The following is an 18,156-nucleotide window of genomic DNA, read 5'->3' on the forward strand; positions in this document are numbered from 1 at the left end:
GGAGGTACAATTCTGTGTCCTTGATGCAGAGTCTGACGGTTCAGGTCCTTTGCACGAGGCTGGGGTTTTGAGCAAGCAAACGCAGTGCTGGTTGCAGCTGGGCTGGTACAGAAGATGCCATCTAAGCTGGGAAAGAGTAGGTGTTTTGTTAGTGGATAATGAAAATGCTGTGTTGGGTGAAGACAGTTACTCAGTTCTGTTTAGGAGATCTAGCTAGCCTCAAGTAAAAATTTACCAATACTTTTTTAAGTAATTTCTTATTTTTTCTTATTTGCTTATTATTTCTTATTTTTCTTATTTGTTAACTAAATATGTTTAAATAGTAATTATTTCCTTCATATGCTGTATTCATTGAAGGGATGCCCTGGTAACAGGAGAGAACTGCCCTAATCGGGACGTTGTCGGTAGTTCTTGAAGGCCAACTGTCTCTGCACTATCGGTCAGATGTTGGGATTTGGTCATTGTGCTGCAAAGGTAGTTTGAGGCTTCCAAAGAAGTTCAGGACTCAAATCTCCCTTCTGCATCAACGAGAATTACATGTGTAATTCTCCATTTTGACTTTGGAAATTACAACCCTTGCTTTTTTAGAGTTGTAATACACTTACAGAAGCTCCTTTCCAACCCGGATATTGAAGCTTACTTATAACTCATCCTCCTTCTGGTTTTTATTTTTTTGTTTGGTTTTTTTGTTGGTTTTTTTTTTCAATTTACTTTACACTACTTTCCCCATTTTGTAATTTATTGGGAACAGGTCCAAACATTGCTATCAGATGCTTTCAGTCTTTTGCCACACAAGAGAAATTTGATTTTAAAACTTTAGTTGCTGCCTGCACAGAAAGTAGATTAGTTCTTGGGGGATTTTAAAAATTAAAGAATGTGGAAATGGACAAGATATTGTGATTTTGAAAAGTGCCTACATTTTAAATGAGTTCTTAGTCTCTCTAAAGGTTTCTTCGTAATCTTGTTTGTATACTCCCAAATTAGCTTGCAAATGGGATAGTATATTGCATTTAAAAATAAAACGTAAAAATCACCACCTAGACTACCTAGCATATTTCCTGGTCTGATGTGAGAAGAAGTGTTTTCTTAATGTTGCTGGACGTACCCTTAAGATTCAGCTACTGTTCCTGCTGATCAGTGGCGAATGAAGGGTGTTCCAGGAGGTGGCAGAGTGCCAGGAGCAGGTTGGGGTGCTGAATCGGAGCCCTTGGCTGCAGCGCACACTCGGAGTGCTCAGTATTGCCGAGCAGACAGACAGACAGAGGTCTGTTTAAGCTCCTTTTATTTTTATGAGTTTCAGTTCAGCTTTTGAGGACCATGGAGCCTTTCATACATCATTTAGGGTTTTCTGCCTAACAGCTTGTGTATGGGTGCAGACAATGGGTCAATTCTCCGTTAACATTAAAGCCTGTGGCTTTATTGCAGCAATATAAAGGAGACACAGAGGAGGCAGAAGTTATGCCATAAGGCTATTCCATATACAGGGATATAGGACACACATTTTTCCATTTTAGCTCTAAACAAAAAGACAATAGAATCAAGACTTGGTTCTTTGGTCTTTTTTTTTTTTTTTTTTTTTTTTTTTTTTTTTTTTTTTAATATCACAGTTGAATAGCATAGGGCACTCACAGACTGAGGAAGGGAAGTGGCCGGTTTGAAAATTGCTTTTAACGTAGTGTGTAATATATTAATTGCTTATACTTCAGTATTTCTTAGTCTGTAGAATAGCAATGAGTTATGACTGCTTTCAGTGGAGATGAAATTCGAAGGTTTCTATCTCTGCTCGAAGCTGTAGCTAGGTGGCTACCAATTGCTTCCCAGTGCTGGGGATCTCTAACGATTGTGGTGGTACTAGTATGAAGCCATTAGTTAATATCTACGACGTGCACATCATGAATTTGAAATTCCTGAAGTTCGTATTGGGATGCAGAGAAGGGATGTAAAATTTCAGTAGCCTAGTATCATGAGAAATGCTGCCTTTTACAATTTTGGGGGCAGATGCATCTCTGAGGTAATTAATCAAAATAAATTCATTCAGATGCACACTACTTCCTTTAATGAAACCATTAGCAAAGGGCAGAAGATTGAGGTTTCTAATTGCTGATAATGGGCCGGTAGTCAGATTTTCTGTCTTCTCTTCAGAAAGGTCTTGGAAAATTTGCAAAGGTTTTTTAACCTTTGTAATAATAGCTTTAGATCAAAGCCACTTAGAATTCAGATGCACCAATAATGACCTGTTGGGAAGAGGGAAACAGAAGTGACAGATGATTACTTCCCAATCGCTGCATCAGCCCTGCTCCGTATCGTGCGGAAAGCGGGGATGTCCACGACATGTCCCTGTCAGGCTGTCCTGGTTTAAAGGTGTAGGTCATTTTCTTATGTCCAGTGAAGAAGGATCATCTTACCCGAGCTGGGTGAAGCGGGGTAGGATTATTTTGAATACAAGACATGTAGGTTATTGCCTTATCATTCAATTCTGAAAAAATTGAGACTACCAAGATAGAGGGGTGGAGGGATCCTTGAGGGTCACGTGCTGCTTTGCCTCTTCTGCTTGGCTCATCTGACCCCTGTTAGTGCCGAGTGATGTGTATAACCGCTTCTTCGGAGATCATTTAGGCCACACTGTGCATTTGTTCTGCCCCAGACAACCTATCCCATCAATTCTCTGTCATTATTTTTATAAAAAAAGATTGCCTTAATGTCAACCAAGTCTTCCTTGTTGCAGTTTAAGTCCATTACCTCAGGCCCTATCCATGAACATGAAAAATAGTTTATTCTTCCTCATTTCTTGAAAAATTTTATGTGTATGGAGACAGTAACCGTCTTTCCCCATAACCTTTTCTAGGCTAAACAATCCTAATTCTTTCAGTCACTCCTCATGGATCTTGTTTTCTACTCTTTGATTTATTCTCCTTATTCTTTTTTATTTCTTTTCACTTGCAGAAGTTTTCCAGGGCAGTTTAGCTCTCAAAATCAGATACAGCCCTGCAGCTGGGGCCCGGTGGTGCTGAGCAGGGCTGCCTTGTGCCTCGGCATGATAAGCCTCTCCATGCACTTCACTGCGTGGGAGGCTGCTTCGGTTTGTTTGGGTTCAGATCTTTAACAACAGTGTGCAAATTGCTGAGTTCCGTTCCGTTTGTGATCTACTCCAGTCCCTAAATGCTTTTCTGAGAGCAGCTTTTCCCCTTGAATCTTTTCCACCCTGTGTTTCTAGCATTTGACCTATGGAAAAGCAGCTTGCATGTAACTTTACTGGATCCCATTTTTTAAACCCTGTCTCCAAGACTGGATTTGAATCCTGACCTCTGGTGTTCCCGTGGTGGAGGCTGGTGCTTGGCCGTGGCTGGCGGTGCAGCCAGCGTGATTCAGCACGGTGCTGCTGGCAGCCGGACCATCGCCGGGGGGCTGGGAGGGGGCTGTGCCGGGCTTCTGCTGGTCCGCAGGGTGGGAGATCAGCCCAGCATCCTCACGCCTTGTGGTCTCCTCTGCCGGGCTTCCCGCTTGTCTTCTCCTCTGTTTTCCTTAATCTTTGACTTCACATTGAGGCTGCTGATGACTGGGACTGCAGCCATGAGCAGAGCTGAGCTGCAGGGAGCTCTCCTGGCGCTCAGGCAGTTCGTTGCAATGTAAACCTGGGTGATGAATTTGTTCTGCTGCTTGTGGCACAGAAGTTTCACCTCACTGCGTAATCAGATCTGTGTTCTTATCTGTTTGGCAGTAGTGCAGGGCTTGTTTCAGTTTTTGTTTTGTGTGTATGTGATTTTCTGATTTGGCTTGAGCTTCATAAATTACCACTAAATGCAAATATGGGTAAATCCGCGAGCCACAGAGTATGTTTTATATCCGAAACTCATTTCTATGTATGGGATTTCTTTTCCTCTGAACCTGTCCCTTTAAATTAGATTTCTCTATCAGTAATACGTATCAGTTGCTAAGAAAAAAACTGGATCTGAGTAGAATAATTTCAAAGCAGAGCTGAGATAGCCTGAAAAGATGTCCTGTCATTTCCACAAACTCTCTTGCTGCTGCTTTGCCCTGGAGTCTTCGGTTCGCAGTGTTTAACACTCAGAGTCACAAAAAATAAGGCTTTAAGGGATCAAGGCAAGAGATTAATTTCAAAGGACATACAGCACTTCCAGTAGCCAAATACACAATAGAAAATAGGTTGAACCTGCTTTTAGGAGAGCCTGCATGGGTTATTCAGTGCTTGCTGCTTTGGAAGTCTGCAGGCAGAGGAACAGTTGGGTTTGATACTGAGGTTTTTTCACAGATGTTGAGATCTGCTCCTTTACATCTGTTTCTGGACTTATCAACATGCCAGCACATGGAAATAAATACTTTTAGAGCAAAATGTTAAGTTTACATGACAGTTAAGGTCCAAAAGCCATGCATTTCACTGCAGTGCTCTGTTGCTCAGAAATGTCAGGTACCTGGCAGAATTGGGGGGTGGGGGCTCTACCTTTGACAGTCAGGAGTTCCTGAGAATGACCTGAGACTTTCCAGTAATATTATTTGTAAATCTGGCTCTGATTTACCTTGTTGAGTAGCTTTGTTTTCATATTTGGAATAAGAATTATTTAGGGTTCTTACTTTTCTAGAACAGTCAACGTTCTTTAAGAATTTTTTTTAAGTTTGGTGGGATTTCTTATGAGAGCTGTAGGAGAACCTGAGAAATAACAAGTTGAAAGATGAAAAGAAAATCTGACCTAGATTTCAAACTCACTAAACTTGGATTGAATACAGTATCAGTGCCCCATTTTGCTGCAGTTGACATCAGTGGCTGCAGTCCTCATGATGCTGGTGCTGAGGATTTTGTTGAATATTTTATTTACTTTATAGAATTGGAAGTTGAAAAGTTTGAGAAAACTTTGACATCCTTACTGCATGGGAATCTTTGGGAATACTGTGATGCTGAAGCAGGAGTTAGAAGAGTTAGCTTTATCGATGGTGCATTGAAAGGCTTTTCCATGCCATGACTCAAGTCCAAACTTCAAATTTCCTTGTTATTTTCCCTGCGTTTAATAGCATCACTAACTCCTTCTGGATTCCTTACATTGCTTCAATGGCCATATCGAAGGAAATTAAATAATCTTGAGACAGTTCCAGATACAAAGTTCACAGAGAGGACCCTTCTTTGCAATGGGCTTAAATTCAAAGAGTAGTATTTTTACTTTTGAGGCTCCTATCCCAAACATTGCCAAAGAAATCCAGTTTAGTGAAAACTCTGAACTCATGTTTTGGAAGGTAAATAATGGAAAAAGCCCCACGTAAGTACAAAGTAGAAGCTACCTGTGATGTGGGCATGGCTGGACTGAATTTAGCTGTGATCATGTAGCTCACTCTTTAGCAGCGTGCAATGCAGCTGACGGTGTTTATTTAGCAGATCAAATGTAATCGGGGTTTTACTATATTTTACCAGGTTGCACCTGTTTGAAAATGAGATTCCATTATTAGGCACTGAGAACTAATGCATCTTTCTTGAGTCCGGTTGAAGAGGTGATGCTTGCCTTATGGAGATTTCTTTAGCTGTCTCTGAACAGCACTGTGCTTGTCTTTTTTTTTTTTTTTCATGTGTGTGTACAGGACATGGAAATTCTGAATACTGCAATTCTCACAGGAAAAACAGTGGCAGTGCCCATCAAAGTAGTATCCATTGAGGAGAACGGTGCTGTGACGGACATCTCTGAGTCAGTTGAGTGCAGATCCTCTGATGAAGACGTCATTAAAGTAAGTTCACACCTTGTATTGGCTTCTGAAATGCCATGTATTTTTATACACAAAAAGCTAGTAGCCTGGGAACAACCACTAAATCAACTCCAACAAAATTAATTGTACTATTGTTTCAAAAGCATAAGGAGAGGATTTTTTAAGAAAATAGAGTATTAGGTGCAACAGTACAGCCACCATGCCGAGATCAGTGTTTTAATTTTGTGTCCTAATTTTAGAAGGTCTTGGTAGCATCACCTCAAGTCCTCTGTGCACAGTCTTCATTCACTGCAAAACCAGCTTCGCTGTTAGTACTGCCTCTCCAGATGTTTCTTATCACCTTTCCAGCTGTGATGATCACCTCCACAGCTGCATCAGTGGGATGGATTGGATGAGTGTTCCCCAGCAACTGCAATGCAAAGTCATCCTGGTCGACTCCACATTCTGCTGAGAGCTGTTTTGAATTAACAACTTGATTCTGCACAGACGTGGCTTGAAAGCATTCACATGGCTGGGCCATCAGTTTAGCACTAGCAGCGGTAACAGACACCAGCGGGGCAGTGATGTCTTGAGGCGAGACAGCTATTTCTGCTGCGAGTAGGTGGTGGGAGCCCTGAAGGAAACGCACAGCTGTGCAGGGAGTCAGTACAAAGGCAGCGCTCTGCATGCAGCCCCTTGCACTTTGCACGCAGGACTTACACGGTACCTGGGGTCTGAGCAAGGGGGATTTTTACCCTTGGTCTATAAGCTCTTTTGAATACGGGATTTTAATACATTCTGTGATTTTACAGCATATAGCACAGTGGGCTTTGTGATTATACACTTTAGGTGCCTTTAATGTGCTGTCAGCTCTCTTGGGTGTATAGTATACAAATAGCAATGCCGCAGCACCATGCATTACAGTCAGTGCAGCGTGTAGGTTTGTGGAAAGCAGTAAAACTCCTGTGAACTTGCAGGACCCAACAGTTTGTTGCACTGTTGTAGAACTTACGTAGAAGTATTTATTGTGTCATACTTGGAACTAATGAAGCCATTATAGAAGACTTTTACGGAAAGCTCTCTGCTTTCATCAGATCCTTCATAGCCAAACAAATGTCCCCAGTTTGCTGGAGCCTGAAATGCTCCCATATATCACATGTTTTACAGAGTTTTTAATCTCAAAGAATACCTCTTAACCTTTTTCCTAAAGTAGCCACCTAACTACAGATCAAATTAAAAGCTGGAATTTAGTTTAGGGGTCATCCTGATTGTGACCTTACTGGAAAACCAAATCCCTTAAGAAGAAAAAGTACAAGGTAGCATTCACAAATCAAAAAAATAAATTCAGAAAAGAACTACTGTGATCATCCAGATTAGCCATCTTGCTTTAAAAGCGTACAGAATTTCACCAAATAATTCCAGCCCCTTGGGGATTTCTTTGTTCCGACAGGGAAAATGACCAGTGTTAAGTTCTGCCGTTCAGAGGAAGACTCAGGTCAGGGGAAACAAAATACATCTGATGGGCATTTGTTACACATCACCAGATGGTGCATAGAAAATGACAGCACAATGATTTCCTAAATAAAAATCCCTCTGCAAAAAAGACTTCTGGGGTTTACAGCTTTGGAGCATATCGATCAAGGAGAAATGGAATTCCCATATCTTACAAAAAAAGAGAGTGTTCTTGCAGTAATTGCAGTCCAGCCTGGACTATTGCTGTTCTCCAACAATTTGTTTGGAAATAATGTTTTCTTGAAGCAGTATGTCCTTTGATTAGCACTTGGGACCCTGCCGTGCTCTTTTCTTATTTTCTACAGAAATAATTTATCTGCACTAAAAGGGTTTCTTAAAATGGAACCTGTTTGCACTATTGGAACATTTTTAAGTGGCTTCTAGAAGCCTCCCTGTCTAGCCCCTCTCAAGTTGAAGTGAAACAAATAACTGGAGGCTAACACACAGTGTTTATTGGACTCAACTAGAGAAATTTTTCAGGTGTAATTTCTTTCTCTTCAGAAATGGTTTGAAATTGTTCAGATGAATAGAGAAATGATCTTCTGTGTATTTAGAAATATATGCAGAATCTCTTGAGGAATGTGTCTGTGACACGAGTGCTAACTGCTATAAAACATACAGCTAGTTAAAAAAATAGAGTTCAATGAAATGCTTTCCTTTCCATGAAAATAACCTGAGTTCAAAAATCTTCAGCGCTACATGTCTTTCAGAGGTACTATAAACATTTTGCATTTGTATTTCATCACTCTTGGACTAGCTTATATCCTGTCACTACCTGAGGGGATATACATGGTATTGTGTTACTATTGTATAGCTCTTATTTATAATTGGTAAATTAAAAGCTGGATACGAGTATCACTGTATTAGCCTTGAACGATACTCTAAAGACCTCCTTTACTAGTTTCTTTTCATTTTTAAATTACATTAATAGCTTTGAGATGTTTTGAGGTCGAAACAGGGATTCAGATAATATTGGTCCACACAGGCAGCTGCTGTGGCTGTCACTGGAAACAGAACCATGGATCTTACCCTTAAGACGTCCCTCAGTAGTTAATGAGCAGCGAGCTTTGGCTTCATTGGGACTGATGAGTAGAGGATGACATTAATGGCAGGTAAAGGCCACTGCAAGAATGTCAGGAATTTCTGCTAGGAGCTAAAATCCAGGACAGAGTGTCACAGCTGTCCCTGTCTTATTGCAGTGACTTGAAACAAAATCCCAGATCAAAGCAACAGTGAATTGTCGGGGGCAGAAAAGCTGGCTGGGGGATTTTATGGATGAACTCTAGCTTAACAGCTAGAAAAGGCTGGAACTACTGCTGGTATCAACACTTCCACAGCAGGAGTGATGGGTCCCAATAGCAGGTGATAGGACAAGAGGCAATGGCCTCAAGTTGCGCCAGGAGAGGTTTAGATCAAGTATTCAGAAATATTTCTTCACCAAAAGGGTTGTCAAGCCCTGGAACAGGCTGCCCAGGGAGGCGGTGGAGTCACCATCCCTAGGGGTATGTAAAAGATGTGTAGATGTGGCACTTGGGGACATGGTTTAGTGGTGGACTTGGCAGTGCTGGGGTAATGGTTGGACTCAGTCATCTTAAAGGTCTTTTCCAATGCAAATGATTCTGTGATTCTGTGACTTACAGGCACCTGCCAAGGTTACAGATCTTGTTGAAAGCCCAATCCAGTAACCGTTTACACACATGAGTAACTTTAGTGTGAATACTGCTGACATCAGGGAACATACTCATATGAAATAGTCATTTAGGATTCATGAATGTTTAAGAGATTTTTGCCATTTGTGGTGGAAACAGTTTATGAAATGAAATTAATACTAACTAAATAGACACAAACCCTTGTTGAAATGCCTGCTGTCCATTTGTGAATCTGTTCAGATTAAGTATCAGTCTGGGTGCTGTGTAACACATGGTGCAGGAACGTCTTGGTTTGCCATTAAGGAAGCTGACAGATGGACTTACTCAGAAGATATAAATAAATAATTGTGTAGTAATCATAGTAACTTATTTTTAATGTATTCTATGTAATGTAACTTTAATATATGTCTGGAACCATATCACAGTACTCTATTTACTAAGGAAAAGTCATCAGCACTTCATTGTTTAGATGATACTTTGCTATTGTCTTAATAGACACAATCTTACAGAAATGGCTATGCTTCGGCCTCTTCAGTTGTTTATTTAACTACAAAGACGTTTCACTGCTCTCCCTTACTTTCCACTACTTGCAAAACTTGAGCTGTGTTGAAGAACTAAATACAGAAACACTGTTTTCACTTTGAAAGGCGGAGGAGCCAGTAGTTGGCAGTATCCATAGGTATTTTTACTAGAAGTTATGTATTTTTCTGCCAGCAGGCTGAACGCAGTTCCAAGCTCAGTGGCTGAGCTACAGGCAGGTATTCATGGATCGAACTCTTCAGCCTCAATCTTGCATTCATTAAAGCCATCAGGAAAGCTCACCCTGAAATTTTAATGGGATGGGGACAGTCCCTCAGGCTCCTTAGTGTATCATCAGAGTACCATGGCTATTCCAGAGTAAGGTCTATAGATGCCCTTTCATCACATCGTTTAGGCACCACATAGAGAGATGCTGTGACTCGAATGAGGAGCGTTACACTGGGGCAGCACGATCGCTTGCTCTCTGAGCGTCGGGGCTGGATGCTGGACCATAGTTCTCAAGCAGGTCTCCACCACAAAGGGAAATCATCTGCCCTTGCTTTGCATTAGCCCTACCTAGAAGAGTGTGGTTCTCCACGCATAAGCGAGGCTGGTGCTCTGTTAGTGAGGGCAGAGGTCCCCACGCTCTGTAAGTGTATTGACCAGAATGGGTGTCACCTTCTCCCCACAGCTGCCGGACTGGTGGGGGACGATGTCCTGCTGCAGCACCAGCTTCTGCTACCTGAGCTACTTACTGTAAGGGCTCAGCTGGTCCCTGGATCCCTTTGAACTTTCCAGACATGAAGCCAAGAGAGAGCAAAACAGGTGCCCAGGGAACGATGAGATGGGGACTGGTGATGACAGAAAGAGTGATGCGATGGAAGGGTGTGAAGCGTTGCGTTAAAGAAAGTGCTAGTGCCAAAATACATTGGTCTGTCAAAACCTGTGTGATGTTGTATGGGAATCGGGGTGTGACTGTCCTTACTGGTGCACTGTAGTACTAAAGGATGTGGAAATGCTCAAGATCATTAAGGAAGGGCCTAAATATCTGGTGTGTTGCTCTCCACTGGGCTAATTCAAGACCTGGTCCTTTTCCTATGGAAATTGAATGTTACACCATGCACATTACAGAACTGACCTTGTAGAGAATCAGTGCTAAACGTGACTTGGTGATAATTGTACTCAGTTCAGTAAAACATTTTAACAGATATTTCCAAAATATAAAAATGAGGGATCTCATAAGTGTCTGTCAGAGGAAAGCCAAGTCTGCTTAAAACAAAGCTTCCCATAGCATCTAAAGTTTCTTCCCTGTGCTTTCTTACCAGCAGCATCTGGAGGCAAATAATGATGTGGTGGGTTGTGATGAAGTGTGATGCAGGTGGTGATTTCAAGGGGGAGCAGATTTTCAGAAGATTTTGTTCCATTAGAAACCCTGTCACGTCATGGGCACGTTACATTTTCCCTCATACCATTCAGCTCCTGCTGCATACGGCAGGGTAAGCGTCCAAACTTGCATCACGTTTCTGCACCTCAGCATACACATATATTCTTTGTATGGGGCTTTATTGCAAAGCCTTCAAGACTCAGAGGATTTAAGGCTTCACATTATGTTTTTAGTGCAGGTTATAGAAGCAAATAAAAACAAGGGGCTGACTAGAAAGAACTGGTTGTTCCTACCAGCTATTTTGATCGAGGAAGCTAACTTCCAATAAAATGCTTCTACAGTGAATATAATGCAGTTGATTTATCGCTCGTTTTTTACTTAGGTTAAATAAAACTCTCTTTGGAGTTTGTTAACTAGGTGCAACTGTTGTAGGGCTGAGCATGCTGAATAATGAGTAGGTGGATAAACTTCTGATTAAAACAAGTCTCGTTCCTAACTCAACCTGTAAAACAAGGGGAGAAATGAAGAGTCACACTGGATGGGTTTTCCAGGAATACGGTGTGGTCTAACAAGAGACCGGCCGTACTCTGTGCAGTCACGTTGATGTAGTGCTCTCTTCTGCGGTTGTATGGCAGTCCTGCGAGTTCCAGTGAATGCGTGGAGGGGTCAGTCTAAACTACAGCAGCTACTGCCAGCCCTCCTCGCTGTAACGTGTGGGCAGCCACTCGGGGAGGGTTGATGCCTCTTCCAGATACTTAAGCCCATGTGGTCAAAATTGTAGCAGTACTCATTGGAAAAAAAATAGAGTAGTTGTATAACTTTCTGGAAGGAACAGGGAAAAGTTGGACTATTCTTTGTGAGGTGCCTGTGTGTTCACTCTCAGGCTTGCACCTTTTCCCTTGGTCAGCTCCGGGATCAGGAGCCAAAAGCTCAGTCCATGTGGCACCACCTGGAGGGTGATGCTGCTTCGGGGTCCTGAGCTGGGGTCTCTGCGTGTGGTTGTAAGGACACACTAGCAGGCTCAGAAAAAGCATGGGAGCTCTGCCACATCTGCTGCATGGTGCAGATACCCTCCAGGGCCACCACAAATGACCTTCCTGAAGTTTATGTTGGGTAGCTGGTGACCTGCAAACACAGTTCCTGCTCACCGCACCCTGGTGTAGGTTTGAAAGCCCTCAAAAGCAGAAGCTGTAGCTCTTTGGGAGTCCAAACCCAGTAGCCTGTTTCTCTGGTGGCTTCTCTTTCCTCTTCTGATACTGTGTGTTCCCGTGATGTGTGTGAAATCGAAAAGCTTTAAAAACAAGTCAGTCACAGCATGGACATTCCATTGTTTCGCTGTTCTGAAGCCCTGTGACTTTATAGTCTTTTCTTCTGGTAGATTTGTTCTGTTCTGAACAGAATTGCAAATAGAAAACCAACCTCCTTGCCCTCCTCCATACTTTTGATAGTCCTGTGATTTACGGGGATCAATATACATCAGTAGAGTGGAAAAACTTCAGAGGAGCTTTAGAAAAATGAAACTTTTACCACACACTTCTGTCAGATGCAAATAGGCATATAGGCCAGCGATGTGTGGAGCTTTCACAGAAGACGTTATATCATTAATGTATACCACTACTCCCCAAGCAGGCAGCCTCTGTGGAAATTGAAACTCAAAATTGACATGGTCTGAGATACTTAAATTCAGCAATAAAAGTTGTAAATACTTTGCCATCGCATAATATGCAAAAATTTCAAGGGCAGCTAAAGAAACTTTTAAACTGTATCCATGCAGACTTCTTATCCTGTCATCTCATGCCTTCACCCAGCTCACTGCCTGCTTTAGTGATGTCAGGATGGAGAACCTATACATCCCACAAGGAAAATCAAAGCAGAGTGGCAATAACGGTGCCTCAAGTTCCACAGAAAGTGCTTCAAAATCAACTTCAAAGCTGCAAGATCAAGACCAGGAAAGTAAATGGGAGAAATAACATTAGTCTTGTGACAGCTATAGATATGATAGGAAGATGAGCAATTTTCTCCAGTTTTGAGTAATACAGTCAGAAGAATTAATGGTTTGCTTCTCCTTTCCTTTTCTGCCAATAGCTGTAATTTACACATTGTGAATTTGTATATAGTAGATACATATTAAGTTGGAAATGACGAGCATTGTGATGTTCTCAGATGTGCAGCTACTGTCCAGAGTGTGTCGATGGAATTAAAAGTCTCTGCATTCACCATGTGATCCTGCTTTGCCAAGCAAGGTATCTGGGGCTGTGCTGCACCTATGGTCTGGTCTATCCCTAGTGAGTAGGAGCCAAACTCTCTGTTCAGCCCCATTTTCAGAAATTACTTGACGCGAGAGTGCACAAAACAGGACAGATTTTGGTGTACGTGATAACACTATCTGCAGAGAGCTCCTGTGGCTCGTTGCAGCTACAGTTCAGCTTCAAAAGCTGGGCATTTGGGAGCAAATAGATGCCCTCCAGTCTCAGCTGGCATTTTGTGCCCCTTTTACTCTCTCAGTTCTGTCGTAGTGAATGATATTCAGTTAGTTAAATGTACTGCTTCTGCTCTGCAAAGCTGCCAGCAAAATCTTTGTAATGAGATTAGATAATGTACAGCCTTTTCCCTAAGAAACGCTGTCTAGCTTTGGGGGTTTTCTACTTTGTTTTGCTAATCTGGCTGCTCATACTGCAAATGCAGACCCTTTGCAACACAGAGTCCAAATTGCTTCTAAGCTATGTCCCCGATTTCACATAGAGTTCTCTTACCCAGCGCTCAGGGCTTGATCCCCATGTCATTAGTGCAGGTTGCTGGGAACTTTGCCTGAGGACTGATTGCAGGGAATGAAACTGCATTTGGAATGTGGCAGCTGTTTACAAGCACACAGCAACACCAACGCACAAGCCATGTCATCCGCTGGAGACTGCAGACAGTTAGCGCTTAGAGAGGCAGAATGAAGCTCAACTCAGTTATTACCGTGTCATACCTGCCCTGCTCGTTCATCACCGTCTCCAGACTGGGAGTAATTACTCCTCCACTGTTTCTTGAAACAAATTTATTCTTTTTCTTTTGGTGGGTTGTAGGTCAAAACAACTCTCAGGGTTCTTCTTGCATGTAATGTGAAAAACCAAGCCTTTTGGTTATGAAGATGACAGCGTTACCGGTGTGGAGCCTGTGTTTACCTGTACGGCGGCACTTCCCGAGTCACTGTGCCGGGCTCCAGTGCCATCAGAGGGAAGCAGGGGTGGCATGGCAAGGCAAGGCACACTAGCAATTAGCAACTCCTGTAACGGATGCTTCACTTTTAAAGGCTGCTCTAACAGTGTCACAGAGCTGTAAATATTGTTCCAGAGGTCGTGGAAGAGCTCAGGTCTGAAGCTTTAACTCTTACCAGGCTTAAACAGTTTAACATGAAAAAATGAGTAGTATGGGCCTGGAGACAGCTTGCATTTTCCAGTGGGAGGTTATTGATTATTCAGGATTGTGCAGCCAGGCACTGAAATCCTTCTTATGAAGCAGTTGCCATCACCTAATGTTCATGTGGCATAGTATTTCCTTTATGTATAAAACCATAGTGTTTAGTTGAAATCAAGGCTGGACAGCTGAAGAGTCTCTCTCAAAACCTCTACAATTAACTAGAGGATAATTTCTTCTCTACAGAGGATGTTAACAAAAACTCCTAGAAGAAATTCTGTAGTAAGGATGTGAATATCACAAATTTTGAAAAGATTGTCCAAAAAAGCTTGTGGAATGATTATCACTGTCTAATATTGTATGTTCTATAAATGTCAATATGTCCAGTGGGTAAGTCATTCTGGTGCTCTTTATTCGTTAATGGAATGAATGACTTTGTTCACTAAGCTCAACCTCCACGACCCTCAGTCACCCTTCTGGTATATAAGAGCGCTGATACTGAGCTGAAATACCAGAAGTGTCATATAGTTGAAAAGTGCTGAAAATCACCATTCTTTACTAATTATCCTGTGAATTTTTTCATTGAAATTGAGATTCCTTTAAGAGATACTGGAAAAATCTTTTTGCTCATTGAAGTGCTTTCATAAATATTTAAACATTTATGTAACCTTTGAATATTTTAGTAACATTTACATTAGTAGAACAGAAATGGGTAAATGGGTTTACACACCAAAATACAAGATTTTGAACCTGATGAATACAACAAGCAGGACATCTACCGTTATCATATCTCCTCATTTCTGTTCAGCCATAAAGTTCTGAAACTTCTAGAACCTCAGGAAGCTTAATTAAGGGCAAAGCACACAGACTTCTACCTAGAAAATAAACTGGTGCCTCCAAATTGTCAGTGTAGCTAAACTTGGCAGGGTCGCCATATTAAAAACTTCCCTTTTTGTCCTCCAGAAGTGTCCTTCAGAGCCTGGCCTGATATGTCCAGAGGTGAAGAACAACTAGGAGAATAAACAAGCTAAGACTAGACTAGATGCACAGAGCCAGTACCACTAGTTTGGTTTTAGGTCTTATGGTTGTTCTTTCCACTCCTGCCTATAACAGATACGGAACGAAACAGACAGTGCTTTGAGGTCACCTTCTTTTGAAAGACAGTCTTAGCTTATATTTGACATGAAATTTGTCTTTGGTAAATTATCTGTCTCCACCATCACTGAATGAAGATTTCTCAGAAATCTGTAGGAGAATGTAACCAGCCAAGCCGATATTCTTACAGAAATGTCAACAGCCCCTTTGTGGCTGCAGATCCAGGGCAATGCGTGGTCACATCCTTTGTGGGGACCTCAGGCAGCTCATGCTCCCTTCTGGCAGTTCTGTGATACAGAGGTCATGGTGGGACCAAGACCTTAAACTGAAAGGAGTAAGTAGAGAAGACCCAGAGGTTCTGCACTGGGCTGGTACCAGGAATCTCCTTAATATTCACTTGCAGCTGATGTGTTCATTACCAGGTGGAAAGGTACGTCCCCAGATCACGTAGTGCCGTAGGTAGTGGTGATTCAGGAGTGACTCTTGATTTCCAGACAGTGGTTTTCTCTGTCAACTCAATAAAATGTGGTTTGTTGCAGAGAGAATCTATCCAAGTCATTTAGAAAGGCAATGGCCTTTGTTACAAAGGGGCACAAAAATATAATGCCAGCAAAAAGAAAGGTGAAGAAACCTCCAGGGAATTGTGCTTAGCCCTGCCTTTTGCTGTCTAGCTTCTTTATTCGAGTTTTAATCTGGAGAAAGTAGTTAGAAAAATAGAAAAAAGGGGGAAAGTAGCTGAATGCAGCTTAATAATGAAAGAAACTGCTGAAATAGCATCAGAAAGCTCTTTAAAATGCAGAACTTCTTGCTGATCTGCTATGAAGACTAGAAAAAAACCAATCACTTAAAGGTGGTGGCTAAGTAGGCTTTCCCTTTATCATCTTTTACTTCTGATGCCAAAGATAAAAAGCATTTTCAGAGGGAAGATGTTTTTATAGTAAAAGCATAAATACTACAGGAGATGAGAGGTGGATCACTGTGCACAGCGTCTCCAGCTTCTGCTAGAAACTTCCCTGGACTACTGCGGTCATTTTACTGCTCAGTGACCTTCCAGAAGCACTGCAAGACCCTGGAGGAAAGCTGAGAGATACTTTTATCTATCAAAAATGCTTAAGCAAATACACTTTTTCAATTAATAAGAATTTGAGTTCTAATGTGATCCAGTTTAATTTATTACTCTTTTTAATCTCCCTTCTATCCTTCCTTCATGATTCCATGTGACAGTTTTAGGTTGTCCAGTCCTGTGTTTTCATCTGTTAACCTCATATGAGAACAAATCAAAATAGTTTTGCCAAGTCTGTGTTTAATAACTCCAAAACCAAGTTGACTGTGACATTATTTCCGAGTTAATCTGAGTGAAGGGGGGTTTGTTGTTGCCCCACATAACCCCTACCTTTTATTGATGAGGGGCATCTCCTTAGCAAATCAGGCCTTACATGTGGCTTGCTGATGTTGTAAATTGTAGCAGAATCAGTACATCTGCATTTGTTCTCTGAGGCTGAGAAATCCTTTTTATTTATTTTTGAAGCGATACTGTTTCAGACAAGGGCAAGGGAAGCAAGCCTGTTCGCTCTCATTCCGCTAGCCTGCTGCAGCTAAGCTTAGCTGAGACATGTTGCTTCCAGAAGCTGTAGACTATGGAATAGTTTTAATTGAACGTTTCTGGAGAAGGAGTATCCTTAATCCTGTACATATGGAGAGCACACGCACATTGTATGTGATGCACGCTGAGACACTTTCTCACTTTCATCCCCTTTACAGCACTGGTTGGAGTCTGTTGCCTTTCTTTCTCAAAAGCAATCAGTGTTGCTTCAAGGATGGATACCTGAAAGCAAAACAGTTAAAACACATACGATAATACAATACAACATCAGCTTTGCTCCTCCTGGTACTCTCTGCGCGCTACCTCATTATCAGAAATACAGGAACAGGAGAAAGAGCATGTGTAAGGACATTAGCAATGTTTGTACTTGGTGAAAAGAGTAATGTTTTTCTCAATGCAACTCATAAAGACCTGCCACTATTGCTGATGCACATCCAGTAATAAATATTAACCTGTAGCAATTTTAAGGACTGTGTGGTTCCTACAACAGCCACCTCCTTAGGATGCTGTCTGTATTTGTTTAGCCATTTGTTTGTCGCATACCCATGAAGGCATACAGCAGCTTTACAAACACAGATGGAGATTGGATCTCAGCCCAGAACCATTTAGGAATTACAGTTTTGTTCCTATTGTTACTGTGGTTTTTTCCCAGACAGTCTCATTTGTTCTGTTACTGACAACACTGGGCCTTAGATAGTATGAAATCGTATATCTAGATCAGACCTGGTCTGTCTGAAGCTGGATGTTATCAGAAACCTTTTATCAGCATGTGCATGTGGTTTACCATGTGCATAAATAAGCAACATGTACAGCTCAGAAAGTTCATACTTTTGTCTTTGGGGTGAACGCCACAGAAATGAATGGGGCGGAACCTGTTTCAGGATGGCAACAGCTGCTGCTCCAAGGAGAACTAGATTGGATCTTATGACAAGCCTCCCAAAAGCTGCTCCAAGGAGAACCAGACTGGATCTTATTGACAAGCTTCCCAAAAGCTTCTGCGCAGAGGAAGATAGGGCTAAAGAACAAAGAGCCATAGCTGAGGCTGCTTTGTCTCTGGCTCTGCGGAGAAGTTGTCCCTGAGCCAGCAGTGTGTCCCGGTGGCCAAGAAGGCCAATGACATCCTGGGGTGCATTAGGAGAAGCATGGGCAACGGGTCAAGGGTGGTTATCCTCCCGCTCTGCTCTGCCCTGGTGAGGCTGCATCTGGAGTGATGCATCCAGTTCTGGGCTTCCCAGTTCCAGAGAGACAGGGAACTACTGGAGATGGTCCAGTGGAGGGCTACACAGATGATGAGGGGACTGGAGCATCTC

The 18,156-nt window shown here is 42.1% G+C and overlaps 1 protein-coding gene across 1 annotated transcript in view; it reads left to right on the forward strand.

Annotated features, from left to right (window-relative positions):
• TMEM132C (transmembrane protein 132C) overlaps window positions 1-18,156 on the forward strand; it is a 222,386-nt gene that overhangs the window by 186,443 nt on the left and 17,787 nt on the right. Inside the window, exon 5 of the mRNA XM_080407547.1 lies at window positions 5,584-5,727. Within this exon, the coding sequence (XP_080263673.1) occupies window positions 5,584-5,727 (144 nt within the window). The remainder of the gene's footprint in view (window positions 1-5,583; window positions 5,728-18,156) is intronic.

This window comes from Falco punctatus, assembly GCF_963210335.1.
Source record: "Falco punctatus genome assembly, chromosome: 1".
Lineage (NCBI taxonomy): Eukaryota > Metazoa > Chordata > Aves > Falconiformes > Falconidae > Falco > Falco punctatus.